This window comes from Panulirus ornatus, chromosome 8, assembly GCF_036320965.1.
Source record: "Panulirus ornatus isolate Po-2019 chromosome 8, ASM3632096v1, whole genome shotgun sequence".
NCBI lineage: Eukaryota > Metazoa > Arthropoda > Malacostraca > Decapoda > Palinuridae > Panulirus > Panulirus ornatus.
Genome location: NC_092231.1, coordinates 2,899,177 through 2,920,194, shown reverse-complemented (window position 1 = coordinate 2,920,194; position 21,018 = coordinate 2,899,177). Strand labels below are relative to the sequence as shown.

Below are 21,018 nucleotides of genomic sequence, written 5' to 3'. Positions count from 1 at the left end.
TGTGTATGGGGGTGGGTTGGGCCATTTCTTTCGTCTGTTTCCTTGCGCTACCTCGCAAACGCGGGAGACAGCGACAAAGCAAAAAAAAAAAAAGAAAAAAAAAATCTTACAACCTTATATCCAACTACTAATTCTACAACCTTAAACAGTCTTTAGAAAAAGACCTTTAACTACACACCAACATTAAAGTTAGCACAATTAGTATCTCAGACAACACCTTCATATGAGTGAAAACACACTACAGAGTAAAAACTGGCAAAAACAGACAAAATGATGCACAGGAAGAAACAAGGGAACAATGCAACTTAAATTTTCATTCTGAAAAATAAAATGGAATGAAGTTAATATTCAGATAGCAAATACAAAGTGGAATGAGCTTTTCATAAATAGAAATGTAAAAACATAGCAGGTTTTTACAAGGAACAGAACAAATTATCAAAGGCTTACACGGGTCCCTTGCCAACCACTGAAGTAACATTTCTGGAAGACCCAATGGCCAATGGGGACATGAGGAGTTATAGGGAGTGATCCTTGAGATGCATACTGTAAGTCCTTAAATGAACACCTCAGGGTCAGAAATATGCTTGCTTTACTTCAAAAAATGTACTCATTCTACAAAAGGAAACAGAAATGATGTACAAGACTATAAAGTAATGATATGATGGCAGTATTTCACCTATGACACTGCACCCCTGTACTCTCACAAAGCAGCCAGTGAGCTACACTGTACAAAAGGTTACCTTGATGTTCACCCAAGCACTGCCACCTGATTATGACACTCCTCCTGCCTCTATATGATGGTCTGCTGAATTAGGCTATAAGCAGTCTGCAGCCACATGACACTTGCCTAATGCACGGATAAAATTTTGGTGGTGCCATGGACGGTAAAATAGTGTGCATTATCCTTTGCAAGTAGACTCAAAAATGTGGTTGGTAAAAGCAAGATATGCAAGGAACCTCTGTAGTACCATACAAAAGGAAATATAATAATATGAAGGAAAAGATAGTAAGATGCAAAAAGGTGGTGAATGACTATATAAGTAGTATGGAAGAAAAGATATGCATCAGGCAGAGATACAGTAAAAGAATTATATACATAAATATGAAATGCTGACATGGAAATTACAATGCTGTGGGATCTCTAAATCCCACAGGATCTAGGAAGCAGCAAGAAAAAAACTACATGTCAGAAGATGCAAAAGGTAATGAATGACTATAAAAGGAGTATGGAAGAAAAGTAAAGATATGCAGTAAGCAGATACAGGAAACGAATTATATAAAAAATATAAAATGCTGACAAGGAAATTACAATGCTGCAGTGTCTCTAAATCCTACAGAATCTAGGAAACAACAAGAAGATAGCTACATGTCATAAGAACTATACAAGTGTTCATGAGTCTTCATATGAAAGGAAGCTGTGTGGCAACTGTTGCAGTCACCCTTTGACTGCCCCCTACTTTGTGCTGTAACACAGTGACAAATTGTTAAAGGGACAGCAACATGGACAAGATGTTGCTTCAACTAAGTGATCTATGCCTGCCCTTACAGAAAAAGAAAGTCAGGCTCAGCCAATACAGACACAACTAGCAAATTTGTCTATGCCTTCTACAACAGTCCTATGACAGAGAAGTAATTATTTGTTCAGGAAGAGCAGCACAGCCTTCTTCACAAATGGAAAACTGAGGCATGAAGAACATCCTTGCTCTCACTTTTGGAAGGAAAGTATCTGTAAAAGTCAGCCATCACATTGCATAAAAGCTTACCTGTTGGGCACTTTACTTCCTGAAACTGACACTGGAACATTTGCATATATCAATCAAAAACATCTTCCTACTTATCACATGTGTTCACACATTCAATGATGCTCTAACCAGACAGTATTACAATGTATACCTGTCTTTAGCTCATAACTACAGCTCTAAACCTAGAATACTATTACACCTGCTGGTGTAGGATTCACTCTAATGGTCACCAAACAACCCAGATTCATCTCTCAGTCTCAACAAACATCCTTTTCTCTGTAGCTCCACTGTTTCTAAAACAAGCTGTGTATTCAAGTCATATCACTGGTTGGTGTATTGTGACTAGTGTTCATCTTGTGCCTTTGGGTGCATTGCAACTAACGTTTGGAGTCTGAAGCTAGCCCAAGTCCATTTTAGAACATATGCCAATTCTAAGTGCTTTAACTTGTTTGAGGTTTTGCAGTGACCTATCATGTACTCAGTATGATATGTGCTACTGTCTGAAATTGTGTTTTTCATTACTGTCCTTTTAATCTTTCCTCAAGGAGTCTATAGAATGTTACTATCCCTGCACAGTGATGGGGGGAACTAACAAGAAATAACTTATCAAATAGAAATACATAAAATCAATTAATGTAACCTGAAAAAATTAGAGTTAGACTAAGTTTAAACCAAAGCTGACACAGCTAAAGTAGTTAAGAAATAAAAAATGTTTTGGACAAAATCAATACTGCAAAAGTTTTACAAGCAGAACACACACAAATTTTGGTGGTTTGGTGATTCCATTTAACTGCTGAGGAATGACATCAGGAAACTAATACAAATGCATAACACTGCTTACAACCGCTGACTTATGAACATAATTAATCAAATGATTTATCTTTTTTTAAAATATGAAAAAACTTATCTTCAAAAGACATTACTTACTATGTTTCTCTTAAACTGCTGAAACAAACAAGTAACTTAACAAATCATAATCAATAAGAAAATCCCTTACTTTAATATGATTTGCATCAGAAAGATTAATGAAAATTTCACCTGAATTTAAAATACTAATGAGATACTTGTATTAGGATTATACAGCATTTACTTCACATGACAACCAATAAAAAATTACAGAAAACCAGAAAATGTCTTTGAAAACTCAATATCACACAAATCTGTTCTTCAACTTACCTGTATACATAACCACTTATAAGTGAGTCAGCTGACACAGGTTTACGTGAGTTCTGCCTGGTTAAGACACATGCCAGTATTCCTATCAGCCCCAACAGTGCCATCACACAACCTTGTATAATAAAAATATACAGAAGTTACAACATACAGAATGTCTTAACTGTATCTGAAGAAGGCAATAAATAAATAAATAAATTATATATGTATATGAAGTAATTTGTTTTTTATTTTCTTTGTATGTTCCTGGCACTAAAGTGGGACACGGCAATCAAGTAAAAAAAATCTAAATATATGTATCAGAGCCTCAAGTTGCAGTTAGGATCCATTCCTGGATTCCAACTTAAAACTGTCATAACTCAAACCACTGAAACTCAAGTTACTGGGGGCTTATGTTCCTGACCAAATACTTTTCCAATCTAACCCCTATTAATGAAATACACTTGCAATAACATAACTTACCACCCATTTACAGTTCCACACTCTCATGATGTAATTCAGATAATCTTTAACAAAAAATTACTGACAACAGTACTGAACTGAATCAATGGGACGAGAGCTGTAGGTACTGCTAGAGGGTGATGGGGTGGATGGACTAAGGGCTATTAGGAACAAGAGAAAGGGGTACTCAGGCTATCTCTATCATCCTTTAAATTTTCTGATTCAACATGTACCGTCATTTTTCTGGTTATGCAGATGTTGTTCAAGCCTTTGGTGACATATTTTGATACCAAAATATTTTGATACCAAAGTATTATTTTGATACTAAAAAATGGAAATAATTAATTTGATTTATTCATTACCTTTCTATTATGAAAAGATCACGTGACACTAAAATTTCTTGTAAACAATACTGGATAGTGAAAACCATATCCTCCCAAGGTATCAAAGAAGATGCATTCACAGGGAAATTTTACCAGTCAACAGAAGTAATAAAAACACATTTATAAATGGATATATACATTTCTAAACCCATATCAATTATAGTTTATATAGTTATATAATTTTTCTCACCATAAGGTCATATGGTCAGACATATGACAAATGATGTTTAATGAAGACAAGTGTGAAGTTCCAACAGAGGAGCAAATGCATGTGTAAGAGAGGATGGAGAGCTGAGCGAATGTTTTGAGATACATGTAGGTGTGAGGCAGGGCTGTATGATGTCACCGTGGCTTTTTAATATATATATGGATGGAGTGATAAGAAAGATGAAAGCAAAACTAAAGTAAAGGGGAACATAGATGGAGTGTGGCAGTGAGATATGGTGACTAGTGGTAAGCCTGCTTGTGGATGATACTGTGTTGCTTTGCAAAGTGAAGAGTAGTTGCAGAAGGTTGTAGGTGCATTTTATGGTTGTATAAGTGGTGGAGATTGAAGGTAAATGCAAGGAAAAGTAAAGTAATGGTGTTTGAAAGGAAATGGAGTGAAAGAATAGACTTTGCAAAACCATATTGAGTGAAAGAAGAGAGTGTACTAAATTGTGCAGTGGATATGGGGGGGGGGGGGGGGGGAGACTGGAAGAAGTGAGGAAATTTAAGTATCAATAATGAAGGGTAGAGCTGTAAGTATGGAAGTGAAGAGAGGATCAAGGGACAGCATTGTCCTCCCAACCATGATCTATGCAGTTGAAACATGGATTTGAATGAGGCACAGAGGTCAAGAATCCAGGCTGTGGAAATGAGCTATTTGAGAAGAGCATGTGGTGTGAGTAAATGGAATGAAGAAAGAAATAAGAGGGTGTATGAGAAATGTGATATGGCAAGGAATGCAAAGGGAATGAATTATAGAGCAGTAGAATGGATGAAATGTAATACTTTGAGGTGGTTTGGGCATCTGGAAAGAGTGCAAAACTGTGAGTTTACAAGGAGAGTGTATGACAGTACAATTAAAGGGGTTGGTGTGAGTGGAAGACCACCTGCGACATGGGCAAATAGGGTGGAGGAATACTGGAGGGAGAGAAACAGGAAAATTGTGTTGAATGGTGAATGCAAGGGAGAAATGTAAGGACAGGGATAAGTGGAGACTCTTTTGCCATGGTCACCCCTTGGTGGGAGTTCTCAGAGAGAACGGGTGTCAGAGATATTGGTAGATAGATAGAAGTGTAAAGTTATCCACTTTGGGAAAAAGAATAGATATTACCACTATAAACTATTTGGAAACTCTCTAACTAAAGTAAATGACGAAAAGGGCCTTGGAGTTGTCATTAGCAACAATCTGAAGCACACTAAACAGTGTCAAGCAGCAAGTAAAAAAGGCAGCCAAATGTTAGATTTCATAGCCAAGAATATAGATTACAAACCACCAGAAACAATTCTCACACTTTATGATTCTCTAGTAAGACCACACCTTGAATATGCATTCCAGTCTTGGTCCCCAAACTATAAAAAAGAAGAGGAAAAATTAGAGCAAGATCAAAGATGCACGACAAAATTGATACCATCCCTTAGAAATCTGGCATATGATGAGAAGCTTAAATGATTTGATCTCTTCTCACTTAAAAAATGTAGGCTTCGTGGTGACTTAAAACAAATGTTCAAAATTAAGAACAAGTTTGATTAAGTAAATCACAAACATCTTTTTGAAATACAAGAAAATACAGTTACTAGGACAAATGTAATTAACCTCAAAGCTAAAAGATATTATATGGCCATGGGTGAAAGCTCCTTTTCCTATAGGTGTGTTGAGCTCTAGAATAAGTTACCGTCAGAGGTAGTAAATGCTAAGATTATAAACACCTTCAAAAGTTGTTTAGACAAATATTTTATAAATTCAGTTATACTCTGAGAAAAATGCCAGAAATACACTGTATAAATGACACTAGTAACGGGGCCACTGAAAGGATAATGTGCAGCAGTGAGGAGTCGGTGATAGTTTAAAACACTGCTGAGAGGAATTACATTTTCTTGTCAGGTTAAAGTTTTTTTTCATTTCATACCAGACAATTCAGTCTTGGGCCAATCAGGCCTCCTGTTGTCTGTCTTTCTCATGTAAACTCATGTAAACTGTGATTACACTTTTCAGCTTATCATTCAGTTCTCTGCATATTTAACCCTTTTAGATAACTCTTTTCTATAAATTCTTCAGCCTAATTAGCAGCTCTTTCACTGAAAGTAAAACTCGTGGCATTTGTGGAATAGCTTTGGTTTTCACCGGCCTTATTTGTGATGCTTTTTTTGAAGTCTCTCTTTGCCCCTCCCTTCTTATCATATCATACTCATTCCTCACCCTCCTATGTCTTCTAAATGTTGTGTGGCTGTTGTGCTACCTAAATCTTCTCCATACTACATCCCTAAACTCTTATGTCTTTTGACATAATATGGTAAATAATATGGTAAGAAGAAAGACGCGAAAAAGACTTCAAAAAAAGTATCGTTGACAAGGCAGGTGAAAACCAAAGCTATTCAATAAATGCCACAACTTTTACTTTCAGTTAAAGAGCAACTAATCAGGCTGAAGAATTCAGAGGAAAGAGTTATATAAAGGATTAAATATGCAGAGAACTAGAAGATATGATGAAAAGTGTATCCACAGTTTACATGAGTTTACATGAGAAAGACAGATGACAGGAAGCCTGATAGGCCCATGAAAGGGTTGTCTGGTAAAAAAAAAAAGCTTAACTTGGCAAAAAAAATGTAATTCCTCTCAGTAGTTTTTAAGCTATCACCGACTCCCTGCTGAGGCACGTTAGCCTTATAGTGTCCCCGTTACCACTGTTGTTTATACAGTTCATTTCTAGCATTTTTCTCAGAGTATACCTAAATTTATAAAACATTTGTCTTAACAACTTTTGAAGGTATCTATAGTCTCAGCATTCACTATGTCTGATCAACATACCTATAGCAAAAGAAGCTTTTTCCCATGTCTATGCATCTTTTAGTTTTGAGTTTTATTCCATCTTTCCTGGTAACCATATTTTCTTGTATTTCAAAAAAGATGTTCATGATTTACTTTATCAAACTTGTTCAGAATTTTGAACACTTAGAATAAGTTACCCCAAAGTCTACATTTCTTAAGGGAGAAGTGATCCAATCATTTTAGCCTCTTCGTATACCAAATTTCTAAGGGACCGGATTGATTTTGTCTTGTGTCTTTGTACTTTCTCTAAATTTCTATGGTCTTTTTTATAATTTGGGGACCAAAACTGGAATGCATATTCAGCATGTGGTCTTACTAGAGAATTATAAAGTGTGAGTATTGTTTCTGGTGTCTTGTAATATAATTCCTGGCTATGAAACCGAACATTTGGTTGCCTTTTTTACTTGCTGCTTGACACTGTTTCGTATACTTCAGATTGTTGCTAATGACAACTCTAAGGCCCTTTTCTTCATTTACTTTAGTTAGAGAGTTTCTGAATAGTTTGTAATGGTAATGTATCGTCTTGTCTCCAAAGTGGATAACTTTGCACTTCTATCTATCTACCTATATCTCTGATGCCTGTTCCATCCAGCAACTCCCACCAAGGGGTGGCCATAGCAAAAGAATCTCCACTTATCCCTGTCCTTACATGCCTCCCTTGCATACACCATACCATGCATTTTTCCTGTTTTTCTCTTTCCAGTATTCCTCTATCATATTTGCCAATGTCACAAGTGATCTTCCACTCACACCAACACCTTTAATTGTACTATCATACACTCTCCTTGTAAACTCCCAGTCTTGCATTCTTTCCACATGTCCAAACCACCTCAAAGTATTACATTTCACCCATTCTACCACTCCACAATTCATTCCTTTTGTATTCCTTGCCATGTCCTAAGAGTTACCAGTGAGTTGACCTCTAGCTGTGCTAACCCACTACGTATACTGCCTGAGTAGTCCCCAACTGACTCTACCTGACCATTCTTTGCTAACTCCTCTGTCTGTGAGATTAAGGCTACTCCCCAAGGATGCCTACCACCAAGGTGCAATCCATCCTCTACCGCTAACTTTATAGTGGTCAAACTGGAAGCCTTGTGCCTCAGATTCCTTTCGCACTCACATTCCCCCTGCACCAAACCACCCACCCCTCTCACCCTCCCCTACTCTCCTAGTTTCTTTGTTAGCTCAACCCTGATTTGCTCTCCTGAACAATTTATCTCTATAAAAAAAAAAATAGGCCTAATGTTCTCATCCAATACTCTTCCAGGATGGGCTTTCCCTATTCGATTTAAGTGGAGACCATCCCTAGTGTGCAGAGATCTATCATACCTTGGCAGCAATTCCGATATTATAAGCTTCCTGTGACTTTCTTTAAACTTGCTAACATGTCCCCTATACTTCACTAATATTTCTTCTAATTTCCCATTAAATGCATTGTTTGTTCCCAACTGAACAACAAAAAACATATACTCAGGATTGTTTGAGACTATATCATCAAACTTATTTGGACATGTTCTATCCTAGCTCCAACATAATGCAAGTTCTTCCTATTTCTACCCTTCACGCAGAACTCCTGGTTCCGATGTCTGACTACATAGAGTCCCCGACCAGGATGATGCTACGATCATCCTGTACTTCATCATCTAATACGCTAAACCCATTGTGAGTGAAGAGTTTGTTGCTCATAGGTTGTTCAGTAATGCGGCGACAAGTTTTCCCTGCAAGTTGGAAGGTGGAAGTATCTTCCAACTTTGTCTCAATGGTTGCTATCCTACTATCTAAGCTATCTATCCCAGATGATATTCCTGTGTCTGTTTCCTGTATTGCAACCACTTTTGCCATCAAGAACCCAGCTTCCTCTTCCCACCCTTTTATCCTAACATCTAGTTTCTCCAAGGCTTCACTGGTTTTCCTAACACCTACCAAAAGCGTGTCAAATACGTCGCAGAACAAACAAGAGGTGAGAACAAACAAGAGTTGCACTCACCTTCTTCTCTGAAGAGAAAGTCCCTGGTGAACTCCCAATGGCACCTAAGGTAGGCAACTCAAGAAGTTGCAGCCATCTTCTAGGATTGCACCAAGACTCAAAGGATTTCACTAAAATTCAAGGGACTTCACTAAGATTTAAGTGGGTCACTAAGCAGCACACAAAAACACATGTTTGAAACTGGGTCAGCGAGCGCATCATTAGAGCACATCTGTCCTTGACAAGGGTTTGCAGGCAAGAATATAATCACAACAGCTGTGAAATGAGATGGTGAAGAGAACTTGGAAAGCAATGAAATTGTAAGAAAATATGTAAGAACATAAAATTCAACAACCACAATAGTCTGGACAACATTGAGCATATCTTCCTAGTTCATTTTACCAATACACATACAATCATTTGGCATTTTTCATAAATGATTAATACATATTCTGGTTCTTCAAAACTAACTTGCTGACTCAGGAGTACCAGTACCATAGTATGTTACCATTCAAAAGAGGTAGGGTTAACTTGTGTTTTCTAAAGGCCATAAAAAATTTTTCTTAACTAATTGCCTTCCCCACTTTAGCAAGCTCTGCCTATGACTGATGAACACATGGTTATTTAAGCCCTTGTTTGATATTGTGACTTCATATATGATTATGCTAGGCTGCCTATTATCTATATTAGCTAAAGGACTGTGACTCATATCAAAAGATTTTCGTTAAGAAAAGACAAGAATATGGAAGACATGATAAGCCCTTCTTCAACAATAGTGCTTTCATAATGAAAGATCAGTATATTTATCTTCTTAGCCTTTTGCATATTCTTACCCATCTTACTCATTCATTTATATTTCCTGTCTCTTTTTCTCAACAATCTTCAATATTTTATCACTACTACTACTGTATAAATATAGCAAGAGGAATCATCTACTTACTCAAAATATCAAAAACCTTTCATCAATTACCGAAGGCTTATACAAAAAATGTCTGTTTACAGCACCGCATTAGCACTTTCTTCCATGGTAAGTGGAGAAAGAAAGGAACGAAAAACTTACAAAAACAGCTCTATCTAAAATTCAGTATACAACTGTATCCACAGCATGCATATAACCATGCAAATTAAGAATGAGTGCTATCATTCCGCAGCATATCAGTACTGTGTCTGTTGGTAAGCATAGAAAAAAGCTACGGTTCACTGTCAACATGCAGTACTAAAATTTGAGGGTCTGGAATCATGTTACAGCATAATCATAGAACATGAAAGACAAGGACTAGGTGATTATTAATGCCCTATCTTAGTTAACCCCCACACCCAAAATGGAATCAATTGACTGGGCAGGGAAAGCTAAAGTATATAAGGAAATACTGAATTCAAATGTTACAGATAACTATTTGGAAAGGGTCAAAATGGAAAAACTGATAAGGTCTGCAAACACAACATGCAGTAATATCCTATGATTCTGCCAAAGCTTCATGTTCAAACTCGCATTGAGAACATTGCATGGCTTGACAAAGGCTACCAAAACAACAAAAGAGGATGTGAAACAAAGAACTTCTAAGATAATCACAAAATACCTGGTAATAAGAAAAGTGTTGCACCAAGAAGCATATCGTAGATATTCCTGACCACAAAAGAAAAAGAATGTTATTGAAGAGAATAATTATAACATCATTCATCAAACAGAAAAACCAAATAAACATTAAGCACACAATTATGTGAAAAAAGATATCCATAAATCACGAATGGGCGGTTCCCTCCAATAATGCATATGCATCAAGGATGTGTGATGTCACAGTGGATGTTTACTCTGCATCAAGGATGTGTGATGTCACAAAGGATGTTTACTCTGCATCAAGGATGTGTGATGTTACAGTGGATGTTTACTCTGCTTACAGATAAGACGGTAAGGGAGGTAAATCTGAGGGTCTAAGATCAAGGGGTAGGTTTCTAGCGTGCTGGAGATTGGGAGGAATGGGAGAAGAACCGCTTGCTCTCTGCATATGCCAGAAGCTGGTGACAAAGTTTCGGGGAGTGTGAAAAGAGAAAGATTACAATACATGTGAACAAAAGTATGGTAATGAGATGCAGCAGGGAGATGAGAAATGATGGTCTGAGTGTAAATATGAATGGGCAGTAGAGGAAAGGTTTTATGAACTTGGTAGTGGATGTCCATGGCAATGGATGGATCCATGGGATCTGAAGTGAGTCACAAGGTGAGAGAAGGGGCTAAAGAATGTGAAAAGAGAGGTCCCTGTTTGTTAGGACAAAGATGGGGATGTCTGAAGGTAAAGCAGTCCTGACACTGTTATATGGATGCATGTCTTGGGCATTGAATGCAAAAGATATGAAGAAGGTGGAACTGAAATGCCTGAGGGACATAAATGAAGTGAGGTGGGTTGATAATGTATGGAATAACAATGTATAAAAGAGGTGTGGTAACAACTGTATCCAAACTGAAAGAGCTGACCAGGGTGTACTGAAATGGTATGATCATATAGAGAGGATGATTGAAGAAAGACAAAAAGGGGCACGAGTCAGAAGTGGAAGGAGCTAGAGGTAAGGGAGGACCAAGGTGATGGAAGGTTGGAGTGCAGGCTTTTAAGTATCAACCCCTTAACTCATACAGTCAGATAATCACATGAACCAGACAACATCTCTGAATGTAAATTCATGCATCGAGTTTCATGCCTCTATTTCAAGGCCATCCACTGAGCCTGGGTGGCTGCTGAGGTAGCAGTGGACAACAATTTGTCCCTTCTGTCACTTATCTTCTAGCCATGCCATTGATAATATAGTCTCGTGTGTTTTTTCTAAGAATGAAATTGAAAAGCTCTTAGCTAGATCTAGAGGACCAAGCATAAGATCACAAATTACTTGACAAAGATTACCTATCTTCATATCAAGTAGAAAGTGATTGTACAGACACTAAATCTTCCACAAGCTGAAAACATAAAAATAATCAATAATAAATTTTTGGGTAAGGTAAAATAAACAATGAATCACGGCAGCAACTCACTTGACACTCAGGCATTACTCCTACACATTCTAGCATTTGTGCTGAAACATTTCAAAGACTCGCACACAATATCAGAGTGAAAGTGGTGTATGAAGCATACTTCTGAGGTAATTTTATTCAATGTTCATATGAAAATTTTTCAAATCATACAGTAAATATATTCTTTACACAATTTTGAAAAACTGAAATTTGAAAAACTGAAATTCCCAGGGTTAGAATGGAAACTTAACTCAGGAGTTCAAGGCATGAACACTCAGGTGGGTGAGGTGAGTGTATGAGCTAAAATGAAACTGGACTGATGATTTATGAGGAACAATGTGTTGTCTGTGTCGTGCTGCCCTACCCACCCCTTTGATACTCCCCTGGGCTGAGAGTGAACTACATGGTGCAATGAGTCCCAAGTCAGCTTGGCAATGGGGCCAGCAAACTGCCATGATGGGGAGATACTTTACCAGTTATGTGTCATTTTTGTATTCTAAGGTATACAATGTATTTTTCTATATTTCTAAAAGTTTCAAGTTAAATAAATATATTTCAATAGTAATTCTTGGTCCCAATCTCATGATAAAACATGTCTACTGAGTCTGGTTCCTAGATTTTGACCCCTCAAAAATATTACTCATGTATATGGTGATCCCTTAATTTTTGCATTTTTTGTTCATAGAAATTCAACCTGTAGATGAGTACATACAGTAGGAAGTCGTATAACAAAAAATGTCCAAGAGATGAGGACCTACAAGTATAAAACTCCCTTACCATACAGTACTGTATAGGTAGTTACATCTCAGCTCTTCTGTGCATCTTTATCTAAAGCCCATGCCTGGCATCCATACAGCACTGAAGGGAATAATATTCCATCAAACATATCCATCTTTGCCCACACAGACAATGAGATCTCTTTCCACCCTAATCCCATCTTATGACTCACTTCAGCTTGTATGGTTCCATTCATTGCCACATCAACTCCTAGGTATCTAAAGCATTCTATTTCCTCCAAATTCTCTCCATTCAAACTCACACTCCAAGCAACCAGTCTCCCTTCACTACAAAACTTTATTCATAACTTTGCTTGTATGAACACCAACTCTCAACTTCATTTCACACATCCTCTCAAATTCAAAAACAAGCTTCTGCAGTTTGTAAGTTGTATTTTCTACAAATGCCATGGCATCAGCAAACAGTAACGGCCTTACCTACTAAGTCTCCCCTTCTGTTACAGACTACAGTCCTATCCCTCTCTCAAAGAGCATCCTCACCATCCCATCCATATACAGATTACACAGCCATGGAGAAATCACACATACCTGTTGTAGACACACATTCACCTAGAACCTTCCACCTTTTTCTCTTCCTACTTGCACAAACAACTTACTCGCTTAGTAAAACTTTTCACTGCTTCTAGTTGCTTTCTTCCTACACCATACTTTCATATCATCCTCAACAAAGCATCTCCATCAATCACATAATATGCTTTCTCCATATCCATAAATGCAATATACAAATCCTTCTGTTTCTCTAAATAGTTCTCATGCACATTCTTCAATGCAAACACAAGACTCTAACATCCATTTCCACTCCTGAAACCACACTGTCACACCTCAATCTGATACCCTGTGCATGTGACCCCTCTCTCATTCACCACTCCCACAAGACTTCCCAGGTCCACTTAACACACTTATACCTCTGTATTTCAAACATTCATCATTGTCTCTCTTGCCTTTATACAATGGCAATATACAGGCATTCTGCTAATCCTCTGGCACATCACCATACACCATACATACAAAGAAATTCCTAACTAACCAATCAAACACACAATCACCCCTTTTCTTAGAAAATTCAACTGCAATCCCATTAACTCCACCTGCTGTGCCACACTTCATCTGATGCAAGGTTTTCAACACCTATTCTCTTTTCACCGAACCACTTTCCATGTCTCTCTCACTTCACATACTTCAACATCCAAAAAAACCCATATTGGCCACCATATCATCAAATATATTAAATAGTCCATCAAAATACTACTACATTTCCATCTCTTAACCTCAGCTCTTTCTTTTACTACTTACGCTTCTGCCCCCATCCCCTTTACTGATGTTCTCATATGTTTTCTAGTTTTTCCTCACATTCTTAACTCCTTCCAAAACATTTTCTAAATCTCTCTGAGGTTTACTGATACTCACTCACTCCAACTCTCAATTACTATCACCTGGGCTCCTTCCCTGCAAATAACAGGAACACACCTCTTTTTCCCTTTTACTAGCAACTTCATCCCACCACTCACTACCCTTTCTCATCTGCCCATCTCCCACCTTCTGCATGACACACAATTCTCTAACACATTTAAACACTGCTGCCTTGAATACCTCCCATTCCTCATCCACTCCACTAGCTTCATTTACTCTCACTTTCTGCCATTCTACACTCAATCTCTTTTGACATTTCTTCACACAACCCTCTTTTACAAGCTCACTTACTGGCACCACCTTCCGATCCATATTTATTCTTTTCCTAAAGCCTCTACAAACCTTCATCCTTGTCTCCACCAAGTTATTAATCAGACATCCCACCAGCTGCCCCTCTCAACACATTCCTATCCATGAGTCTCTTCTATGCTAACGATCAATAACTGTAGTACATGATCCAATAATTCCCTCTTACCATCTCCCCTACTCATCCATGAATACTTATGTATGTTCCTCTTTTCAAACTAGGTATTCCCAACCAGCAGTCCCTTTCCAGCACAAAACTCCACAAGCTGTCCACCACTTTCATACCCTCAACAGCCTTTTTATCCTCTAATCACATTCAAATCACCTATTGCTAATACTCGATCCCTCGCATACAATTTGGAGACACTCGCTCTCAATTCCTAAAGCATTTGCATGACTTCCTCAGTATTCTCGTTTCCAGGTGTATAAGCACTAATAATCATCCACCTCTCAGAATCCACATCCATTTCTACCCACATCAATCTGGGTCTCACTTCCTTTAATCCTCTTACACATTTCCACAACTCCTTAACCAGTAAAGCTACCCCTTCCCTAGATCTCATTCTCATGTTAACCACTGACTTTACCCCCTAGACTTCCTCAAACCAATTCACCAAATTCCCCGTTAGCTTTGTTTCACTCAAAGTTAGAACATCTAAATTCCTTTACTCAAACAAACCACATCCACACATTCAGACACCACAGTCTGAGCCTACAAAGAGGAAGAACACTCCTTGCTTGGCTCCTTCTTTTGTTCTGACATTTTAAATAAAAATGCAAGGAAAGGAAGATTTCACTTTCTCCCCTATTAATGTGATAATATGCCTTCATATTATGATTACTTTTCACATTAAAAGTTTTGGAATCAGGTAAGACATTTATGAAGGGACATGTGTATAAAAGTATCATCTGTACCTTAAAAAGTCACTCTGGCAATTTTTTCCATGAGACACCGGTGTGGTGTGATAAGTGTATGAATGGCATTAAATACATCATATGCATATGTGGTGCATGAATGTGTTACTATTTTCTACAACTGATATCCAAGAGCTCATGTTATTTGTCTGAACAGTGTAACCTTGAAATGAGATCAATATCTACTCTGAAAATTCCACTTTGCCATATTAGGCACAACTGTTTTTCTATTTCTTATCTAAAAGCTATGTTACAAGACATATTTTTTGTCTACTCATTATGGCACAAGCAAAAGTATGCTTCAATCAAAGCTAATTTAGGAGAAATGGCAAAACACTATCATTGAAAAATAGGGTTAATATGAGCTCCTTGGGTGCCTGTGGGCCCAACTCTTAATAGCGAAAAATTACAAGATAAGGAAAAAATGAGAGAAGGAAAATTTCACAGTTCTGCTGTAAATGGAAAGAAAGAGGTATCAAAATGGCCAATACTCATATGGTTTCTCTCATCATGTAGCATGGGCCTAGGTCGTAGGAGCTGAGAGACACACAGGCAACTTACAACAACAATGGTAAAAATAAACCAAGTTGTAAAATGAAGGGGAAGCATCACAACAGACAAAAAAAAGATGGCTGAAGAGGGATGATAGTAAAAGAGCTAATAAGGTGGAAGACCTCTGATATGAATCTAGCTGGTAGAGAGATGGAAGAGGAGCCACCCCAGGTATGGGAGCATTACACAGGGTTGTCAGACCTCTGCATATATGGAAACAGCTGCTCATATACAAAGCCCTTAACTTTTGGTGAGAAGATTTTGTGATGTTCAGTATGTGGGGTTTCCAGGGAAAGGTGGAAGATTTGGTTTTGCCTGTTAGACATCACTAAAGGGTTGAACTGCAGTATTTTCAAATCTAATAATAATGGTCAGGTAAAAATGAGAGGCATATCTGGAGAAATCAGATTTCTGCATTGTTGAATATAACCAGGTTGACTGTTTTCCCAGGTGCTGGACTCCATCCACTTGAGGTTACACCGCGAGTAAAAAGTCCCTTTCGGCAAAGCTGCATCATTGTCAGATGAGAGATAGTACAGTCTCATCAAAGAACTCACTTCAAATGAATCCACCCTGTCCCTGCAACTGAGTGCAGTGCAACAATGAAACTGTAGAAGCCCTTGAATAAGGGGTCCTGGGTTTGTGTAACAGAAATAATTTGTTTCCCTATCCAAAAATACTGTGCAGGTCCTAACTAAAAAAGGAAATATGTCCAGTAAGAAAAAAAGAATGAGTACTAGAATGAGGACAGAAGGGAAAGTGAATGAGAGAATATAACATCTAAGAATCATGATCAACTATGATATGCCAGTGTAAATGGTGTCTGACTGTTAATATGCAGATTAACTCCTAAATTAAGTGTAGCTCATTAAATGCTTTATAATCTTTCAAAGGCATTCTATATTTTCCATTCTCAATTATCTTTGTGGTGGAATGCTATTAAAATGAGCTCCTTACATGCTCATAAGGTTAGAATAAGCAAAGCCTGAATTTCCTAACAAAATGTACCAAACTTACAGATTCCTATAGCTTCTAGAAGCTAAACATTTTCAATTAGCATCTTTATGAAAACTTCTCCCCATATGCATACAAATTATTAATGTGCAAAAAACTACGATAAAATACATGGGACACTTAGATTGTCTGATGTCCCACCAAGAGTTAAATATAAGGCCCTAATCACCTATTCATGATATTTTTCTTTGTCTTATACATAAATGTTATGAATTTAACTATCCTTCAATCTGCAATCCTAATTCATATAATTTGCAACTGAAATTCTCTTTCTAGTTAATATAGATATTTATGCAAACATGCTCCTATTTCTAATCAGTTCATCACCTACACAGGGGGAAACTTAGGTATACTCTATTGTGCAATGTTCTTGAGTTATCAAACTAACAAAAGTGTCCATAGCCAAAAATAGACACATGCTTAAAGAAAACACATACAGACACTCAGATACAGGAGTAATGAAATAATGTCCTGCATACACTGAGAGCAGAGGTGGGATGTAAACATAAATATCACTACAGAGCATCAAGACTTACCTAATGCAATTGATAATGGGCGAATCAGTGTGGAGGATACTGGCTCCATTAAGATGGAGGAAATGTTGTCCCAGGTGCCATTATGAGGTCCAGGATTGAGACTGAGCAGGTGACATAAAAGTACATACACATCTACATTACTGAATTCTGGGGCCTGAAATCCTCGCTTGAATGAAGGTCCTGCTGCTACAAATATAGGCTCCATGCTAGCCACCTCCACAGGATAACCATGGTCGCCATGTGTATCTGTCACTGTTGAACATCAAGAACAATGACTATATAATAAATATGAGTGCTATTTACTAAAAACTTGTCATTGTTAAATGTTTTAATTTCTTAGCGGACTCTCTTAGGCTGACTGTTACATTACAAGTTATATCTAAATAAAGTCTTTCAAATAAAAAGAAAACAGAGATAAACACATAAGTGTAGCAGCTTAACAAGTTTAACTAGGGAACTGTACGTCCCTGATATTTGCTATGACTGGATACTCCCATTGCAAATACCCACATTAAATGCATGGTTGTATGCATTTAATTCACACTATGTAAATGGGAATATATTCAAAGATTAGTGATAAAGGCAAATGGCTTCCAACCAGTATTTAGACATCAACTATTCAGACTGTTTTATGTCAGTCTGGCAGTATCTGCTAACTAGCAATCCAATCCACAAAACAAAACGGTAAAGGGTAAGAATGGTGTGGAAATATCTTTGGAGTAAAATCAGGGGTTGGTGAGAGGAAAAGAGATAAGTAAGGAGTAGCACTACTCCTGAGGCACAAGTTGTACGAGTGTGCAATAGAATCTAAGGAAGTAAATTCCAGATTGATGTGGGTAAAACTGAAAGTGAATGGCAAAAGATGGGTGATTATTGATGCTTATGCACCTGGCCATGAGAAGAAAGGTCACGAGAGGCAAGAGTTTTGGGAACAGCTGATTGAGGTGTCAACTGTTTTCATGTATGAGACCAGTTATTACTAATGGGTGATTTAAATGTGAAGGTCAGTAATGTAGCAGTTGAGAAAATAAGCGGGTTGCATAGGGTATTCAGTGTGATAAATGGAAATGGTGAAGAGCCTATACAGTTGTGTGCTGAAAAAGACTGGTAATTGGGAATACCTGGTTTAAAATAGCTCTTTTCTTTCACACTATTCGCCATTTCCCGCATCAGCGAGGTAGCGTTAAGAACAGAGGAAAATAGCTATATGCAAGTATACATATATGAGTAGGAAAGATGGTCAACAGGCATTATTAGATTAAATATCAATTGATAGGCATGTAAATGAGAGACTACTGAATGAAATGTGCTGAGAGGGGCAGCTGGTGGGATGTCTGATCACTATCTTGTGAATCTAAGGGTGAAGATTTGCAGGTTTTTTTGAGAAAGAGGTAACAAGTGCTGGGGAGAAGAGAGTGGTAAGAGTAAGTGAGCCTGGAGAGGAGACTTGTGTTACAAAATACAATGAGAGATTGAATGTAGAATGGCAAAAAAAGAGTAAATGTAGTCAGAGAAGTATGTGAGGAATAAGAGGTATTTAGGAAAACAATGGTGGCATATGTAAGACATACACGTAGCACGCTTAAGGTGGGAGATAGATTAGAAAGAGTAGTGAAAGGTGGGACGAAGAAGTAAAGTTGCTAGTGAAAGAAAAAAGAAAGGCATTTTGGCGGTACTTACAGGGAAGGAGTGCAAATGATTGGGAGATGCATAAGAGAAAGTGGCAGGAGGTCAAAATGAAGGTGCAGGGGCTGAAAAAGGAAGCAAATGAGAGTTGAAGTGAGAGAATATCATTAAACTTTAAGAAAAATATAGAGACATTTTGGAAGAAGGTAAATAATATGCAAAAGACAAAAGAGCAAATGGAAACATTGGTGAAGGGGCAAAAGGGGAAGTGATAACAGGTAGTGATGAGGGAGGTAGTTGCTGATGACAAACTGTCAAAAAATATTGGATTTTCCACAAAGGGTCAAAAGCAGAGGTGTGCAGACAGGAGACATATGCCTGCAGAGAAAATTAACCCTAATATCCAAAGTACACTCTATGTGTTAGATATTTTTGGGAATTCTGAAAACATACTCTCTACAAATCTGTTATTGATACTGATAAGAAATGATTTTCTATATACACTGATGTAGAACTCAACATGGAGAGAATTTCATGTGTGCTACTTGCCCTTTTTTTGCCCTTTAACTTATGCTGCTCATACCAGACATACAGTACTCCAGAAGTATGAATAGCTGGGCTGACTGTGGACCTACTGCTACAGACAGGATTTAAACCTATGTGCTCAACCCTGGGTCCTATGAATGCGTCATGGTCAGGAACACTAACTGTTACACCAGGGAAGACAATAAATCAAAAACAATTCAAATGCGGGCAAAGAATACCACATTTAGAGTACATTCATCCCCCCCCCCCCCCCCACACACACACACACACACACACACACACACACACACACACACACACACACAACCTCAATACTTACTATCTTTAAAGCCTTTATTCTTAAAATGATCAATCAGCTCTCTGAAATCCTGGAAGACATAGCCATCATCAGCAACAAGTATGATTTGTCCAATACGAGAATTGTTTGCATAATGCCATGATGACAGCTGTGGATCACTCTTTGTATACACTTTAAAATGAGACATCTTGCTTGCTTTCTGTAACTTGAGAAAGATATCCAACTGATCCTCTGAAAAAAAAATACTATGATACTAAAAAACTTATTAACAACTTTTTAAGGAAATTACATACTTCTTTAAGTAAAAGATGACAACAATTTTGGCATTTTTTTCAGATTATCTTCATATTCAATCAGTCATTCATTAACATTCACAATTTCTCCTAGTATAGAGCAGGAGTCACAAACAGAATCTACTCCAAATATCACAAACACTGACCTTCTCCTGGGATTCATTCATTAAGGATCCTCACATACTCTTTCTGCTATTCATCTACGCTTTCCAGCAATGGAAATATAAATTGTATGGCTGCTTCAAATGAAAACTGAAGTGATATAAACAAAATCTTTAAGGTAAGTGTGGATACAGAGGTCCTCACTTGAGAGGGGGAAATGGGTATGTTTGAAGGTACAGTAGTCTCCATGACATGGCTTGGATGAGTGGCATGGGTTACAGATGAAAGAATATGCTGAGGAGGGTGGATGTGTTGGGTATGAAATGTATGAGGAAAATATGTAGTGTGAGATGGTTTCATCAAGTAAATAATATAAGAATAAGAGAGAGGAGTAGTAATAAGAAGAGATGGTTGAAAGACCTGAAAAGGGTGTGTTGAAATGGTCTGGACATATGGAGAAAATGTGTGAGGAGAGGTTGACTGAGCAGAAGTATATGTGTCAGAAGTGAATGGGACAAGGAGAATGGAAAGACCTAATCAGGGACAAAAGGATGGAGTGAAAAATATTGTGAATGCTCAGGGTATGAACATGCAGGAGGGTGAGAGGCATCCATAGGATAGAGTGAATTGGGACAATGTGGTATGAAGAATAAAGAACGAAGAAGGTGTAACCAGATTCTGCCTACATAAGGTTACATCATGGGTGAAAAGTCACCTCTGACTAGGCAGCATCATTGGGAGTAAAGTTTCATTAAAGATCTCACTCAAAAGAAGTCCACATTTTCCTTCAACTCAAAGTAGCAAAGCTTTTTGACAGGAGCCTTTGGAAAAATATTGAGGGCAAAACCAAGACTCTTTTTTAAAAAGAAGCCCTGAGTTA

General features: G+C 37.7%; 1 protein-coding gene across 4 annotated transcripts in view; it reads right to left on the bottom strand.

Annotated features, from left to right (window-relative positions):
• LOC139749735 (bis(5'-adenosyl)-triphosphatase enpp4-like) overlaps positions 1-21,018 on the bottom strand; it is a 50,531-nt gene that overhangs the window by 14,024 nt on the left and 15,489 nt on the right. Inside the window, exons 5-9 of one of the 4 annotated variants that reach the window (XR_011713027.1) lie at positions 19,765-19,974; positions 17,274-17,525; positions 10,323-10,369; positions 8,764-9,018; positions 2,919-3,030 (exon numbers count right to left, since the gene is read on the bottom strand). Coding sequence is in view for 1 of the 4 variants with exons in the window: in XM_071663926.1 (XP_071520027.1) it covers positions 2,919-3,030; positions 17,274-17,525; positions 19,765-19,974 (574 nt within the window). In the remaining 3 variants the exon portion in view is untranslated. Of the gene's footprint in view, positions 1-2,918; positions 3,031-8,763; positions 9,019-10,322; positions 10,370-17,273; positions 17,526-19,764; positions 19,975-21,018 lie in introns of those variants that run through there. The other 3 variants (XR_011713028.1, XR_011713026.1, XM_071663926.1) reach the window with 3 other exon arrangements.